Here is an 18,762-nt window from a genome sequence, read left to right as displayed (position 1 = left end):
TAACAGCATTCGGATGTTTGCGGTAATAATAAGTTCATACAGTTACGATTTTCGGATTGGTTGAATCTTATCAGTTGTATCCCTAATTAACGCTGTTCTTGTACCATACATATACCTTTTGTAGCTTCCACAATGGATGTTCAATCGTCAGCCACAGGAGCAACAACAACAACAACAAGCACAACAAAACATCAACACTCAAACCCGTCCGAGCCAGATAGTTGCGATTGGCGCTCAAAATTCCTTACCGATCATTTCCGGACAATCGAATGCGAATCAAAATTTCAATTCGGCTGAGCCTGCAACGACGGCCCGGACAACCACCTTCACCACCACCACCACTAGACTCATCCTCAGACCGGTCAACGGTTTAGATTTCATCACAAACACGGTAGATTAGCACATACAACTTCACACACAATCAAAAACCACTTTCCTTTCCCATTGTAAGAGTTGCTTTCCGGGGTCTGTACTAGGCTTGTTTGTTTGTTTTTTTGGTAGTTCTCATCCTCAATGCGTGCAATAGGCACATTCTTTGAATGGTCACAATGTTCTAACCCAAACTTTGTACACATTTTTAGCGTCCAATGGTGGGTGTCTTGGGCAATCGTTTCGGAAATGACGAGCAAAGCACCAGCGAAACGGTGGAGTTTGGAACCACGGCCCCGAATCCGATCACCGTGCGGCCAACGGTGCGAGTCACAGCCAGACCGGTCATCAGACAAACGACCTCACGTATCGCAACGCCGAGACCCACTCCGAACAGATTTGTGAGTATATGGTTTGGAATCGGATGTTTAAGCTAACTTTAGAATCACCGGAAGACTGGAATCCTTTTGTACATTGAACGAATGAAAAGAAACGATGAATGCACGCACAAACTCTTACTAGTACAGAATTGTGTTGCAGGCCTCGGGCGAACCGTTGCGATGTTCTTTTCAATCGATAAATCTTTCTGAAACACATCATGAAATCTACTCCTTGAATCCACTGTTTTCAAATCTTTTTCATTTTATTTTTTAATATCTTGAACATTTTTTCAACATCTCTAAGAATTAGGGTTGCTGATCCTACTTTGGACTTATTTATTAACCTGGATGTAGTCATTTTTGCAAAAAATCCAAACAAGGAACAGCAATGGAATGGGTAGTTTTATTTTTCATCGCAAACTTCACTCTTTTGTTATTCCCATCGCAACAAGAAGTTATTTTCTTTCTGGTCTGTGTCTTTGCTTAGTTTATCAAGTTTTACGAGAAGAATTTCAGCTATTTTAAAGAAACCCGCTTAACCTGGGGGCAAGACAGCTATCGATCATGAGTAAAACCGAAGTTAATTTTGAGTAACTCTGAGTAACTAACGCTGCTCAATGTCTTATATACTCATGGCAAGCTGATTGTTATATTGAAAATTACGTTGAAACCGATGCTGTCAAGCAAAGTTAGTTTACGTGCTTTCTTGGAATTTCTGTGTAGGGACTTTTGGGGTGGTTCGATAGGTTCGGATTAGGCTAATATAATTCAATAAATTCAATTCTTAGAGCAATACAGTTTGTGGCACTGCTACCATCTCTCCTGTTAGCGTTGAATTCAATCTTCTGTAATTTTTTTAATTGGACCGCTAAAATGCCTAAAATGGTCTTTTTTTTTAATTTATTCAGTCTCTGACATTATTCACATCCAGTCAAACTTCACAATTGCTTGTTTTAATAAACTTTAATTCATTGCTAGAGGCAATACATCTGGCAACGCTTTTTCAATGATACATTTACGATTGCTGACAAAGCGCTAAAGTTGAAGTGGTTTTCTTCCGCTGGTGAAGCTGGCCAGAGCTCACCTAATCTGGCCTAGAATCAGCAGCTACATAATATACCACAATCAGCAGTCAAGGACCAATTCTATTGACCACGAACGAAGTTTCAAGCTCAGGTTGTACCTCAGCTAATCGAAAAGGAGCATTCCCCTTTTGGAACGGGTCACTCCAGTCAATCCTGTATCGTCCTAGGCGTCCTAGGCATCCAAGACCCGTAAAACCGTCGTGCAGTCAAACCACCACAGTAGCATTTAGTTTGTCCACAATTCGATTTGTTAAACGAGCGATTCGATCTGTCAAATGTGCGAACAGATGCTTCAAACGAAATATACTGTCAGACGATAATTTACTCGCTGCAAATATATTTACTCTGAGTGCAGCTGTCTTGCCCTCAGCGCTCAACTCATTAAACGGGGTAAGCTCATTTATTGAGCTACAGTTACTCTTAAAATTGGCAACCGTTTAGTCTTACGCCTTCAATGTGGGCGTAATGTGCAGTTCCTGGCAAAATAGGGAAAAAATTGAATTTTTGAATTGACCTCCGATTTTAATGAAATTTTGCATAATTGATTATTATGGGACTGTTAATAAACTGCGTATGCACAGTAGGGAGGGGGTGGAGAATGTTAACGGTGGAAGCGGGACATTTTGCCGAAGGACGTTACGCTGAAAGTCATTTCGCCGAACGGGTCATTTCACCGAAGATCAAGCCATTTTCTACGGTTTTTAACTTTTCTCAAAGCTCAGTAAATTTTGAAATCAGTCTCGAAAAAAGATTAAGAAGGTTCGATTTTTTCAACCTGACGAGCTATTCAAATGTAATGCTTTCTTCTTTTGAACATTGAAGATACAACGATTCCACTCTGCCTTCGGCACCCAATTCCTCTGCGATTGACCGTTCCACGAGCGTCACTGAGGATCCGTCATCGAGAAAAGCATATGTGTTGACCTGACCTCTTTGACCGAATAAGGTAACAGGAAGGATCCGAAAAAGGGTTGATGAGGTAATCTGACTATGTACTGTAACCACCGCACTCGTAGATGCTTCGTCCGATTTCGATTCAACCGGTGGCTCGAAGTGCAGTAAACGGTGGTGCCGCTTCGGGCATTCGTTGATCCCGCAAACTTCACCCTTACACGGCCAACGTGCATGCGATGTGAGACAACGTGCGCAAAGTTTGTTTGCCTTTACCGACTTCCAACGACCGTCCAAATCGAGTCTTTTGAAAGCTGCACAATTTCCAATCTGATGGCCGTCAACCTTGCACACCGGACAGAATTTGCTGCGTGTACTTGAATACTTCGGCTGTTGCGTTTCTCCTGCCGCTTTCTCCCAATTTCTCGTTCTGGTTGGCTCTTCGCGATGCTTCGATTGCTCCGTTTCCGTTGCCATGTGCGCGTTTACGAACGACTTCTCCTTGGGTTTGCTTCGCTCTTTCCTTCCAGCTTTCGGCGGAATGCTGACAAGCTGGGTTACGCCACTAGCTGCCGATGACACTTTCGCCATGTAACCGCTGAACACATTCAAGTCAACTACCGGAACCTGCTCCTGATAGAGCGCCCAACTGAATTTTGCTGTTGCTGGTAGTTTGTCGACCAGTTCTTGTAGTAGGATGGGGTTTGACAAATGCCTTTCCAATCCGACTGCTTTCAAGTGGCCGCATAGATTTTGCACCACTAGTCCGAAACTCACCAGTGTCTCCAATCGATCCGCCCGTGGAGCTGGAGTTGCCCTCACCTTAGCGATCATATTGTTGACGATCTGTTCCGGACGACCATACAGTTGCTGAAGTGTAGACAAAATTTGAGGCACCGTTGACGGGTGGAGCAAAAAGCTGCTGACTGCATCTTTGGCGGAACTTCTAAGGCTACGCTGCAGCCGCAGAAGGTTTTCTGCGTTGGAGTAGCCGCAAATCTCCGTCGAATGCTGGTAGCTGCTTATAAAAAGCGGTCAATCTAAAGGATCACCAGAGAAGATTGGCAACTCCTTAGTGACCACTTGCCTGGCTGCCAATTGTTGAGACGATGGTCCAAATGTCAGATTCGGTACAAAACGTTGATTCGGAATCCACTGTGGATGAACTTGCGGAAACCCAGGGTCCCCAAAGCTTTCCTGTCGACTACTTGGAAAACCTTCGTTAACAAAGGGCGAAGGAGATGGTGGAAAAGGAGGAGTATGATGCCGACTGTTCCCTGAATTATCTACCCTAGGCCTTCCAGAACTTATGTTTGGGTAAGCTAATTCTGGACTATTGTTGCCACTTACCGACGATTGACCTTCGTTACGTGTTTGAACGACATCTTCCAACTGCTGAACTTCGTCACGTAACGCCCAGTAGTCCTTTTCCGCTTTACTTCGCAGACGAATCGCTTCTTGCTCCCGTTGACAAGTGACTACTAGTTGGGACTGCAACTGTTGTTCCGTAGCCCGCAGACGCTGGATCTCACTCTCTAGCTCTGCATTCTGCCTCTGAATTGTTGCCTGTTCCCGATTCCGATGTTCGAGTTGAATCCGCAAATCCGCTTCCGATTGACGAATCCGTTGCAGTTCTTCGACGTGTTGGTTTTCCAGGTATTTGATGGTGTCCTGAAGCGCTGATAGCTGACGACCGCGACTTTCGAGCTGAGTACGCAGACCTTCTTCCGATCCCTGCATCCGCTTCGTTTCCTCGTCGTACTGTGCTTGCAAAACCTTCAACCGGTTAACCAGCTCCAACTCTCGCTTACGTCTTGTTTCCATCTCCAACTCGTACTTCGTCTTCAGTTCTTGGATATACTCCACACTTCGTAGCAACTCGACAGCATGCTGGTTTCGAAGTTTCCCGGTTTCGGAGCTCCATTTTTCGTATGATGGTATGTCAATACGTTTCGCTTTCGGGACAGCGCCGGTCTTCGAAGTAGTCGCTATACTGTCCTTTTCTTCGAGAAGATCGATGAAGGGCTTCAGATCGACGAATGGCATATCGGTTCGATCTTTTCTATTAAGCTTCACCACGGCCAATCCAAGAGCGCCTTCGATAGAATCCTCCGAATCCTCGCCAATCGTGACACTTCCTTCAGTTCTTGGGATTGATTCCACCTCTAATCCCTCGCCAAACGTTTTAGGAACAGCAGATTCCGAAACCTTATTCGGTGTCGATGAGCAGTGCACTCCCTACGCTACGCTGGATGCCTTTTGACGTTGATTGTCATCTACAGATGTTGGCACAGGCGTCTGACTAACGACGACCTTACCGGAACTCTCGGCTGCCTTGTTCTGCTTCACCCAATCTTCCGTCCTTCGTGCACTCCTCTGGCTACTTCGCAAACTGCGTACACTTTTTGCATCTTCTTCGTCTTGCCGGTTTAGCAATTCGTGTTTCTGAGCAATAAACTGCTTGCCACGCTCGAGCTTTTCTCGAAGTTCCTTCTCGTTCAACGCTCTCTCCATGTTGATCTTCTCCTGGCTCAGCTCATCCATTAACCTGCGCTCTTCTTCCAGACGATTCAACTCACGACTTGTTCTAGCCCTGCGAGCGCTAGAAGTGCTCGAAATTCCACTGGCAATACTCAGTGCTGGGTCAGGAATACGAGGAACGCAGGTCGTGCAAGAGAAACTAGCCGTACGTACTGTAGCAGTGTTGACGTTGGCACACGAAAAATGGTACCACCTGTTACAGTTCTGGCACTCAACCATAAACCGCTCAGCGTCATTTGACCGCTCACATCCACCGCATTCACGGTTCTCACCTCCACCGTTGTCCACAATCGATGCCAAGAACGAATCTTCCGAAGAACGATTCGACACCTTATCGTCTTCTTCGGTCTGGAGGTTAGCATTTACCTGCTCAATGGCCCTCCTCGTTCGCAACCGTGTTTGCCGAACATTCGACGAGAAATCCATCTCACTTCGGATGAATTCTTTAAGAATCTGTTGCGACAGATTTTCTCGGAGTTCTTCCAGCAAAAAACAACTCAGAGTTGAGTGTATATTAGCTTAAAGCTAGAATGCATTTATTATATTAAGAAAGCTTTAGAAACAATTTGTGTAATCTTACTCACAATTCAGTCTCCATTTTATGTGTTTAATATATGTCACAACAGTTCGTGAAATTCTAATTATTATCCTGTAATTAGTTTTATGTTTAGTAATTTAATGTAGGTATAAATTCAAATAAATCACCTTATTATTATTATGGTAACCGATACAAGGGGCTGTTGCGGTGAACACAGGTCTTTTGAGCTGTACTGACTTCAGAAATTTTCTAAATAATCAATATTTTTAAATTATAGTAATGACTCCTTCTTCGAAAGAACTGTCATGTTTAAAGAGCAGTTCTTTCGAATAGTACTGATTTCGGATTTTTTTTTTCGGCGGAATGACCCATTCGGTTAAATGTTCTTCGGTGAAACGTCTTTTGGTGGAAACGTCTTTCGGCAACATGATGCAGCCAAGTACACACTAATCCAGGCCTCCATCGTTCGGCAAATTTTGAACTACAGAACTGTTCGGAAAAAGTTTAAAAATCAATGAAAAATCCAATTATTAGAAAATTTTTCTTCTGAACTTGTACAGAATTTGTTCGGTCTACCCCATTTAGAGGTGAAAAATAAAATTTATAAATTTTCTTGATTTCTCACGTGTAACGGTCATTTGAAAATTTTACCGACTTGTTCTGCTGTTCAAAAACCCGGTAAATTCCTACCGACTTCGGTGATCTGAATTAAGTGTGTATGCTTTTAAATTTAAATTTTTTTTATGGATGATTGTCTTCGTGGGGGGGGGGGGGGGCTTAAACCTCTCATACAGTCTACGTTATTCATGAACAGGCCTTTATGGGCAATCATTCTGATATTTGCTAAAATTCGGTCATTTTGGATCTGGTAAAGTTTTTCAAACGGCTTCCTTGAAATTTTTCAAAAAATTGTATCTAATTGAAATGACGTCTAAGACAAAGTTGTAGAGAATAACAATCTTTCTGTGAAAAATAAACAGGTAGTGTTTGTATTTATTTAAAGTAAAATTTAAAAAAAATGCTCAAATTTTTCAAAGTGCTCTCGATTTTTGAATTTTTTTTTAATCTTGGGGCTTATTACGGATGTCACTTCACGGTGAAAACTTGTCACTTGTTGTTCACGGTGAAGTGATTCTTATTTGATTTGTACGGTAATCACGGCTCTTGTTCTGAGTATCACTTGCTTATCATCGTGTAGTGACACCTGTAAAAGGCCCCTTATGAAAAATGCAAACTTTTGAAATGTTCAAAACCATGGACACAATCGGAATTTTTTTGGGTATTTTTTCATTCAAAATTAGTGAAAGCTACATGAATAGTTCTTTTATCAAAGAGTTCAAAAAATTTACCAAAAGTTCAATTTTTAAGTGTCCGTAATTTTAAATATTTTAGATATTTTCATTTTTCATGAGCTCTATTAAAAATATATTTAAAATTTGTACAAGAATATTTTGAGACCTCAAATTACTTAACATTTTCTTTTGCATATTTTTCCCAAGAAAACAGTATTTTTCTCTACATATTTGTCTCAGACTTTATTTTGATCTGAAGTGCCGTTCTGCGCGCAACATTTTTGTTTAAATTTAAAAGACACCAGAAAGAGAAAATATCAAGATCCAAAATGGCAGAATTTCAGCACTACAATTGTGAATCATTGCCCATTCAATACAGTTATGCAAAGTTTCATGAAAATTGGAGAAGGTCGAGTTTTTCCACTGCGTCATTTGGCGTGGAACTGCTCAAATGCGTTCTCAAGATAGTGTGTACGAAGATTGGTTTCTGATGGGAATTCTATTTCTCATTGCAAAACTTGGCATATGTTTTGGATTTTGAAATGATAACACAGATTTTTATTTTATTTTAAATGCTCGTTTATGTAGTTTTGAGCGTTTTAAAAACTGAATTATATACACGCAAATCAAAAATTTATTACATTCAATGTTAGTTACATTTCCTATCATTCTCCGCAGCGAATACCGCAGAGAATGATGTGAGTTGGCCATGCAGACGATGTAATGATTTTTTTTTTTCATTTCGTATCCTGTCTACGCATTCGAATAAATATACTACCAAGCTTTTAATGTTCACAGCTAAAAAAAGTAGTGTAAATTTCCGTTACTATGATGCACATAAATGGAGCGTCATATTTCATAGAAGTTTAGATTAAAGATCGTGTAAAATTATGAGACATGTCATGCAATATTTCATATATTGTATGCAACTGTCCACTTTTGTTTGAAACATTTCTTGCAAGCTGCTAGTTTACGTGAAAAGGAAGTTTACGTGTATGATTGTTTGCATGCATGAATGTTTACATCGCCAGTAACATTCAGATTTTTTTGGTGTGTATATCATTGTAGAACGACGCACATAATTTTCTCTCCAATTTCCGTTCAGCAGAAAAAGCATGCGAAATCAAATTATCGTTCTATGACCGCTTCTTATTCGCTTTAAGCCTATTTGAGTTTCAAAGCATGAAGAGAGCAGTGAAAAAAGCACAGGTCTGATGAACGCAACGTTCGTGGTTCGAGACCAGTTGGCCTTTTTTTTTTTAATTTTTTCAACATTAATTTCTTCACTTATAAACTCGAAATTTTTCGATCTCCAATTTCCTTGCTGCGGTCCGCTCAGTATATCTAATCCTCCGTTCATGTGGTCTCCACTAACATCCTGCGATGATTAATGCCACATAATTGTTGGGTGTTTTAAGTTAAAAATTGCTTGAAATTTGTATTTTATTAAACTCTATAAGTTAGTGTAGACATGTTTCGTATCAAAGGACATTGTTGAAATCTTAGTTGATCTCGTAAATCAACATTTTTGAACTCTAGAACGCTTTGAAGAACTTAGAAATTCTGATATACATGGATATGGATTGGAAATCATGAACACAGGTTAGACACGGTTAGACATGTTCAGGTCGTGGTTTACTCAGTATATCAACTAACTTAAAATCCAGAACGATCTGGACAACCAGGAATGCCTAATATACAGGCATGGAAAATCATTTGCATTCATTTGTGTATTCATTTACATTCATTTGTCCCTAACTTTTTTCATCAACAGAATTCCGGAAAATGATGTGTGGAATTATTATAGGCTTCATTATTAGCTACAACTTTAGTTAACAACTCAAATCCGTATCTCTTATGCATGACGAACCTGAGCGAACAGAAGCCACTACTGTTTTTCAGTGAATGTATTTTACATTCACTGAAAAATTGTATCAAGTTCTGCCCGTTCTAGTTCGTGATGCATAAGAGATACAGATTTAAGTTATGGGTAAAAGTTGTAGCTAATAACAAAACCTACAAAAGCTCTGCTGTTGATGCAAAAAAGTTAGAAGCAAATGAATGTAAATGAATGCATGAAATGAATGTAAATGTTTTTCCATGCCTGCTCATATACATGGAAACAGATCGTAAATGATTTGCATAGACTAGTTGAATATGCTTAAAAACTTTAGGGGGTGGTTTTTTGCTTCTCGTAGTCTTTAATAAGAAGTTAGAACGAAGTTTTGCATCTAATGTCCGACATTTTGATGATATATTTAATTTTCAAAACGGCGGATTGTTGGACACAAAACTTCGTCGGAGCTGTTTGTTAAAGACTGCGCTAGTCGAACCTCCCTCCAAATTTCAAAAAACTACAGTCGCAGTGTTTGAACATATTTGATGCGAAAGTCATTGTTGAAGTCCTAGTTGATTTAGTAGTCCATTTGATCTGAGTTCCAACGCAATTTGGGGGATCTAGAACATCTGATATACATGTAAATGAATTATGTATGACTTGTATAGACTCTTTGAATATGTTTGGAGATGTGTCGTTATGATATGGTTCAAGTCATGGTTGATTTAAAAGATAAAAGTATCAAATCTCCAGGTCAATTTGTAGAACATATAACAATTGATATATGGTAGACAAAATTATTAAGACAGGCAAAAATATTTCAAATTTCAAATGACCATAATTTTTTGAAAAATGGTCAAAATTTTATGGTTCCAATTTCATTTAACCCAATTCATGGCCCCAATTGACCACATCCTTCGAGGCTCCCGGGGATCTGATCGAACTTCCATTGTCATAGGCATGCAAAACCATGAAGTTTGGCATCTTTATTGATACGGTTCCGGTCATGGCCCCAATTGACCACATCCCTCGGGGCTCCCAGAACCTGATACAAGATACCCAGAGCAAGCCGTGGATCTGATCGAACTTCCATTGTCATGGGCAAGCAAAACCATGAACTTTGACACCCATATTGATATGGCTCTGGTCATGACCCCCAATTGGCCACTTCTCCGGGAGACACAGAACTTACTCTAAGATAACCCTAACTAAAAACAACTCAATTTGGAGTTGGTTGGAAATGCTAACATGAAGCTTTAGCTCAATTTGACAGGTACAATTTTAGTTATTCATGGTGCCCCCAAAAAATTTTTTTTTGCATTCCAACTTAAATATTGGCCAATCTGCTTGTATTTTATGAGTAAATTATTTGTTTTTGAGGGTGCATTTTAGCGGCACAATGCATGTGGGGTAGAGTGATACAAAATTTGAAATTTTCGCTCCACAATACTTAAACGATTCCAAATCGGATCCTGATTAACCTCTCAAATTTTGAACCCATTTGATGAGAAACTGAGGTGGCACAAACCATTTGTAGTTTGTATGGGAATTACTTTGGTAAAACCAAGATTTTTTTTCATGTCTATCTAATAATTCACCATATCGGTCTGCTTCTGTACTTGTAGGAAATTTTCCCAGCTACAACTTTGCTCAAGACTACTTTTTGATTAAATGCAAGGATCGAAAGTTATCAATGGTTCAATGCGTTGATGTCTAATGATCATGCTCAATCAACTGCTCAGCAGGCAACATTGGTGTTTCTGGGGCGTTGAATAGGGCACAAAAATCATGGCTACTATGTCGCACTGCAAAATACAGTGTTGCCTACATAGTAGCTGCTTGATCATGTCATAAGTTTACCAATCTCTTAAATAATTAATAACTTTTTCTTGTCTCGTTTTACGTAGAAACGGTCTCCAGCAAAGTTTTAGCTGAGAAAATTTTCTATAAGAATTGCTATCGAACTGTTTCGCAGCTTAATATGGAAAAAGACTAGAAGGCAATGAACAAAAAGTTGAGATTTCCCATAGTAATTTACATGTATACTTCAAATGGCTTGTGCGAAGTCTGTTTCTAACCAAATGAGTTGTAACTTTGGGAGGCTAATCAGGACCCGATTTGAAACCATTCAAGCACTGTGGAGCGAAAAGTCAAATTTTGCATCAGTCTAATGTGGGGCCTTGGTTCAATGCCTGTCGGTGCCGTCAGGATTTTCTAAGGCATAAAATCTCTCATCACTCCTTCCTTCGGAAGGGAAGTAAAGGCGTTGGTCTCCGGTACGGTCCGGTGAGTTGATAGGTAGGGTCCCGCTGTGGAAGCTGCCTCCCTGGCGTCGGTAGCATTGGTATTGTAAGAAAAACAAGATCGACGGAAACCAATTCAAGAAAAAAAAGGGTGCATTTTATTTTTTTTCTGACGCAAAATATGGACAGCCGGTGTAAATCAACAGTGAGATGATATATAGAAACATTGCCTTTCCTTCTCTCTTCTACAATATTTCCTAGCCAAACAGTTCTCTCGCTTGGGTTTCTTGACATTCTGCAAAACTTTTCACGTTCTGGTTAAAGCAAGTTAAAGGAATAAAGTTTTCTACTGTTTCTACAGCTGTAACTTCTTTCCAAATCTATTTCCACATTCTCCTCCTTCTCCGCTGCAGTGCACTTGCCTAGGGCAAGTGCGGTGAGTCATTTAATGTAAGCTAAATACAATAAGGATTTCCATTTACTGTATATATTTGATTCATCCTCGACGTGGTTGGTGAAACATCTACTTTCTACGTTCGATGGGTCTAGTGATCCCCACTAGGTCACAAACGGCTGTGAGTTGTACCCGGGGACGGAAATACTCGGCAATGGCAAACGTATGACTTTGCTCCATATCTCGGTAGGGTAATCCATTTGGAAATATTCCTACTAAGTTAAACCTAGTGGGCGGTGTTGGACAGTACGATCGATAATGAATAGGACCATCAGTGATTGATTGTTTTCCTCCAGGACTACTATAGCTGTGTGTGGGGACGAGGATGCTGGTATTATCAGCGCGCCTTTGACCACTTCGAATAGGATCGAACGAACAGCTCGAAGGACGATCGGACGGACGTTAAACGTCGTGGACAGCAAATCAGTACACAATAATGCCATTAGAAGTAACAGAAGTCAACTTAGTATGTTGTTAAACCGTGCAATTGCATTCCACAGAGGACTGCGAAAGCTATTTCATAAACCGAATTTATTAGCTATTAGGAGCTTTTCTGATAAATGGAGAAGGGTATTTGGAAGAACCAGATAATGAACAATTAGTATCTAATGTAAAACTTTTGTCAGATAGAGCAGTTGCTGCTTTGCACTAAAAGATAACACTGTTTGCTGTATGCAAATCATCCATATGATGAACTTGAAAATATACTCTGAAAATAAGTAGAATTGATTTCAGAAGTTCAGTTTTGTTTTATTTGGCAATTCGGTAAAGAAACGTGCGCAATACATACTGGTAAAGTAACCATCGGTTTACTATTTTTGGCAAAAACCAACAATATTCTGAACCAAATCCAATGTGCCTTATCCTGACTGAAGCTTACACAGTGGCATGCGCAAGGGGGCCATGCTTTACACTGAATGTTTTTGGGTTCACACCCCATGCGCCCTCCTGATGTTTTTCATCCACACAAAATACATTTCCGGAGTGATTTGAGATTTGGGCGCAATTGCATTTGTAAGCAAACACGTCAATCACCGATTTCTCGCGAATAAAAGCTCAATCTCGAAAAGTAAACTATGAGGTAGAGGAATGATTTCTATATGATTTGGTATAGTTTGTTTGTGAGATTGAGCTTTTATTCAAGAGAAATCAGTAATTGACGCGTTTGTTTACAAAAGCAATTACGCCCAAATCTCAAATCACTCCGGATTTAACCTATCCAAACATTTTTTTTAAAATTTAAATCGCAAACTCCTTGTTACTGCAATTCAAAAATCATCCAAAAAATCATCAAGATTCTATAGACACCTCAAACGTCCTGCTGTTGCAGATCAAACTACCACATTTTCTGTCATAATGAAGTTTCATAGGACATCTATAACGCCCTGTTGATGCAGATCATCCTTCAAAAATATTGGTATGCTATTTATAGTCAATCTGTGACTTCAAAGACATCCAAAAAATTATCAACTTTCTATAGACACCTCAACGCTTTGCTGTTGCTGTTGCAGTTCATACTCCCATAATTTTGGGAGGAGATCTGTAGTCATCTTTAACGCCTTCATATTACTTCAATGACATCCAAAAAAATTCTAAAAACAACTTACGCACCTTCTTCTAAAATATTAAAAGTTGATCAATAGTTACTTAGAACGTCCTCCTGCTACTCGAAAACTAAATTTAAAAAATCAGCAAGCTTAGCCACCCTAAATCAACCTCCAAAACATTTGGGAGGAGATCTGTAGTCATCAACACAATCATGAAGCTTCTAAAAACAACCCAAACGCCCTTTTGCAGATTAACTTCCCAAAGTTTTGATATAAGTTTAATAGGCATCCTTTGCGCCCTTCTGCTAAGAGCACTGCCACGGGAGGCGCTATCTCTATCCCTATAATAAGGCTCCATCTAGGTTGCGGTTAGCACCCCATTCTTCCACCGGTGATTCATGTTGGTTTCTATTTTGAGTTTAGCGACTTGAGTAATGACTTTCTACCTTGTGTTGCTTAAACCCATAGGGGACAATGGTATACAAAACGCACCCCCTGGACAGAACGCACCAGCTGACTTTCATTTGTATTTTTCATGGCTTTTACGTAACTTTTTTGATGTTTTATCAAGCTGCACTTCTAGCATAGCATCTGAACTCAAAATGCTGCATGATAAATCCTAGAAATGAATTAAAAATTCCAAGAAAAACTAAAAAAAAAAATGCGTTATGTACCGTTTTCCCCTAATCACGAAGAAAATCGTCATATTGTTGTGATATTTTATTTTTATCGGTCGATAAATGTGCAGTATTTGTGTACTTGTATCATCAATATTCCAAATGCATCGACGGCAGATTGTTTCCCGAGGCGCAGCTGATTCCATCATTTTAAGTGACGAGGAAGACATTGTTGTACAGCATTATCTTTTCTAGTCACATGAACTGTTGTTAAGGTTCAATTTACTTTGATGCTTTTTCGAAAAATTCAAGAGCAGTTTTTTTCGACGCATTAGTCCAGATTGCAAAATGCTCGCACTATTCGATTCCTTTTGCTATTCTACACAAAATGACGCGAGCTTTTAGCAATCTGGAAGAATGCGTCGAAAAAAACTGCTTTTGAATTTTTCGAAAATGCATCAAAGTAAATTGAACCTTAAGGGTTGCGGAAGACGACGAGAAAAATCGAGCTGGAGGATCTCGGCCTGGCAAAAATTCGAATATCAACAGGGGTGTTCATGTAGGAGCTGTTTTAAGATTATTTCTCGATGAACATTTCAAATGGTCCTATCTGTTTTGATCGATTCTCTTCATCGACTTTCTCTTTTCATAACCACTGCTATGCAAACAGATTTCGCGCTAATTCTACCACATAGTTTGATAAAGGAGGTTCTTATCTAGCGTCCAAAACGTCAATTACAACAGGGAAAGGTTTTGCAGCTGAGTTATTGATGAAAGAGAAAGTCGATGAAGAGAATCGATCAATGCAGATAGGACCTTTTGAAATGTTTATCTAGATTTCTTCGAGAGTCCCACGCGGTGGTTTAGAATGTCTCGAAACTTGTTTACAAAGCTTGTTGCCGAAATAGAAGCCACGAATCCTTACTGCGTGCGAAAGCCTGATGTGGCTCGAGATGGGAAATGACAGTTGGGCAGGAACTCACGGTTTCCCAGTGTTGGTGAGTTCTTTGCCATTAATGTTGACGAAAAGTTCACTATTTTGCCATACAGAAATTCAAAACAAATTTTTTTTTTGGCGAATTTGGACGGTTTTTGACTTGTTACATATGACGGTGTACGCTGGTCACAAATGCCGTGCCGAACTGATTTCCTACGCAATTAATCAATCTTTGATGTGAATTTCGCTAATGAACACGAGGAGCATTTCTTATAGCAAAACTTGCCATAACAAAATGGGCGGTTCATTTTAGTAAACAAACTAACACTTCTTCCGACTGTGTCACCTCTCTTACTCGCCTAGGATGTGGCTGGTAAACTAGGATTAACTGGCCTTCAAAAATGCACCGCCGCAATCCGTCAGCTTGCATGAATACATCAGGATGGCAGAGACAACAGCGCTGAAATCTCTTGTGGAGCTTTGTGAAACCACTGTACGTATTTACGGCCCCAAGTACCTACGCTATCCGACACCTGAAGATGTGGAGAAGTTCAGAGATTAAAACTATTGACTGCCTAGGCTGAGGGTGAAAGCACTGCACTAGTCCTAGGCGAGTAAGAGAGGTGCCACAGTCGGAAGAAGTGTTAGTTTGTTTACTTAAATGAACCATGCAAATTTTGTTATGGCAAGTTTGCTATAAGAAATGCTCCTCGTGTTTATTAGCGAAATTCACATCAAAGATTGATTAATTGCGTAGGAAATCAGTTTGGCACGGCATTAGAGACCAGCATTCACCTTCCGGTCGTACGAAACAGGTCAAAAACAGTCCAAATCCATAGATAAAAATTTTTGTTTTGAATTTCTGTATGGCAAAATAGTGAACTTTTCGTGAACATGAACGGCAAAGAACTCACCAACACTGGGAGACCGCGAGTTCCTGCCCACCTGTCTTAAAATTATCTCGAGTCAATCCATTGCTCTGTGCAGACCGTTTGTACCAAACGGTAAAGGACGAGGCAATGAAAGAGCCAACAAAAACATTCAGTCACTCACGAGCAGGCGACGCACACCGCTTGCATTCACTCACACAGCATGTAATTGAGGCATTTTTCCATTGAAAATGCACGCTCAGTCATTCAAAACAAATATTGGGTACTATCACGGCAGAATAAACGTGTTGACTGAGCTACTGATTGAGTGCTCGGCTGTCAGTGACTCGTTTACCTCTCAATCATTCAGACTCTCATGAGGCAGTGAATGATGAGGCAGATGGCAGTTCAAGACGGTTTTATGACAGGTGGGCAGGAACTCACGGTCGTCCAGTGTTGGTGAGTTCTTTGCCGTTAATGTTCACGAAAAGTTCACTATTTTGCTATACAGAAATTCAAAACAAAAAATTTTATCTGCGGATTTGAACAGTTTTTGACCTGTTTCATACTACCGGAAGGTGTATGCTGGTCACAAATGCCGTACCAAACTGATTTCCTACTCAATTAATCAATCTTTGATGTGAAATTCGCTAATAAACACGAGGCGCATATCTTATAGCAAACATGCCACAACAAAATGGGCATGGTTCATTTATGTAAACAAACTAACACTTCTTCCGACTGTGGCACCTATGTATTAGCCGTCTCGATGGCAGTTCATATTCATATCAAAATGACTCAATGAACCTGACTGTTTCCCGCACTGGAGAGGTTGTTGCGTGTTGGAAAGAATCGTGGATTTCCTGGAATGCTAGGATCCTTGGACTGCTGCCGTTGCGTATCTGCCTTCTGGTTTATTCCTGTTCCTGTGATAGTGTCCGGGGACACATCTAACCACGCAAAACAAAGCACCGTATCTTCTTCGAATGTCCAGCTTTCATCTCTTGCATTGGTATTCATCCTCACAAACCGCAATGAAATCGATTTTCTCTTTGCATTGCTACAGCTAAGCGAAACAATTTTCTAGAACTTGTTCAATGCAGAGTTGTAACAGGTTGTATTGGCTATCTAAAACAATACCAAACGCACCGAGAAACGTTAATTCTAGTGAGTTATTAACAAAAGAGAATATCGACGAAGAGAATCGATCATCGCGTTTACGACCTTATCACAGGAGTGGAACTTCAAATCAGAAAGTGGCTCCACTGGTCATTTGCGAACACTAGCGCACCTAGCGGTAGAAGGCATCTTCGGCCTGTAGTTAAGATAGGCAGCATGCTATGATAGTGTGAGTGCACATAGAAAGCCTATGTGGAACGCTACCACATCACATCGCTCGTTGACCAGAAAAACGAGCACTTTTTGATTCACCGATTTGTTTGCACTTCCCCTTCTGTTCTGTGACCTTATGCATGCTCACTGTCGAGATGCACTGAAACACAAAGCGAAACGTGAACTGAACCACAAAATTTAAACCGAAAAAGTGTGAACCAAAGCAGCAGTGTCACAAGCAAACAAAATAGCGACCCAGAGCAGAGTTTTAGTGGGGCGCCAAATATGAAAACTCATGATTTATTTTTTGTTGCGTTCTCATTTCTCAACCCCTTTTAGCTACTACCGGTGTGGACATAAGTTGCTATATGGGGCTCGGGAATAGAGATAGGGACCCGTATGGGGACTATTGTAGCGGTGCTCTAAGTCAAAGTGATCCAACAAATCATCAAATTTCAAGACACCTTAAACGTCTTGTTGTTCCTGTTTAAACTATCTTAATTTCAGAAGAGATCAATAGCCGCTTGGAACATCCTTCTGTTACTTACAAATCACCAAGTATCTATAGACACCTCAAACGCCCTGCTGTTTCAGATCAAACTAACACAATGTTTTTGATCTGTAGTCATCCTTAATTTCTTCAAGGCATCTTGCTTGAAGTAGCAAATCATCAAATAAATCATGAAATTTCATAAGACACCTATAATGCCCTGTTGATGCAGATCAACATGCGACTTCAAAGTTATCCAAGAACTCATCAAGCTTAAAAGACACCTCAACGTTCTGCTTTTGCAGATCAAACTACCACATTTTCTTCAACTAAACATGTTTGTATTACTTCATGCAAGAAGTTAACGATTTACATAGTTGGAGATGCTTAACGTCAAATATCAGACTTAAAATGGTAATTTTATACGATAGATGAGGAGATGAATGTATAGAGTTGATAGTTCCGTTAGAGTACGGCAGTGTGAAAATTGTATATAGAGAGTAGAAAGCGTGCAAAGGTCAATTTTGAGGAAAAAACACTAATCAGGGGAGGGATAGTGAGGGGTATATCCCCCGTTACCACTGGCAAAATAGATGATCACCGATTTGATCACGTAACTTCGATGTGGTAAAGTAGATGATCAACCCGATTCGTGCCCTCCTCAAAATTGACCTTTGCTCATTTTCTACTCTCTATACAATCTTCACACTGCCGTACTCTAACGGAACTATCAACTCTATACTTTCATGTCCTCATCTATCGTATAAAATGACCACTTTAAGTTTGATATTTGACGTTAAGCACTACATCACTAACTATACCACATTTTTTTGGTGAATTGAAATCATCCTTAACTTCTTCAAGCCGTCTTGCTTGAAGTAGTAAATCATCAAAAAAATCAAGAAATTTCATTAGGCACCTGTTGTTGCAGATCAACCACCTAAAATATTAGTATGATATTAACATAGGCGTAGCCAGAAGGGGCTGGGGTGGAACTGTCCCCCCCCCCCTAAACCCAGCAACACAAAGGCTTTCGGTGAAATGGCGTTCGGTGGAATGGTATTCGGCCAAATTCTCCATAGACATTTTTTTCGCCCCTCCCTAGCTCGAAACTTGACTTCACCCTTGGATATTAATAGTCAATCTGATCTGTAGTCATTCTAAACGCCATCCTTGAAGTAGCAGGACATCAAAGAAATCATGATATTTTGAAAGACACCTTACACACATTGTTGTTGCAGTTCAACCTTGCAAAGTATTACTGTTACGCACGATTTAGTTCCAGCACTTTTTGAGTCCTGGTGATGCGTCTAAGCTCTGATATTAAACGGATTTTCCAC

General features: G+C 40.2%; 1 protein-coding gene across 12 annotated transcripts in view; it reads left to right on the top strand.

Moving 5' to 3' along the window:
- Positions 1–18,762, top strand: part of LOC135705705 (mucin-2-like) — a 111,006-nt gene that overhangs the window by 86,575 nt on the left and 5,669 nt on the right. For 9 of the 12 annotated variants that reach the window (XM_065227529.1, XM_065227530.1, XM_065227527.1 and 6 more), the window contains 2 exons: positions 125–391; positions 582–770. In XM_065227529.1, coding sequence (XP_065083601.1) covers positions 125–391; positions 582–770 — 456 coding nt within the window. The remainder of the gene's footprint in view (positions 1–124; positions 392–581; positions 771–18,762) is intronic. The other 3 variants (XM_065227533.1, XM_065227534.1, XM_065227535.1) reach the window with 1 other exon arrangement.

The sequence above is a fragment of the Ochlerotatus camptorhynchus genome, unplaced genomic scaffold (assembly GCF_037179485.1).
Source record: "Ochlerotatus camptorhynchus isolate MF236.1 unplaced genomic scaffold, CSIRO-AGI_Acam_v1.1 ptg000274l, whole genome shotgun sequence".
Lineage (NCBI taxonomy): Eukaryota > Metazoa > Arthropoda > Insecta > Diptera > Culicidae > Ochlerotatus > Ochlerotatus camptorhynchus.
This window is presented reverse-complemented; position numbering and strand designations above follow the sequence as displayed.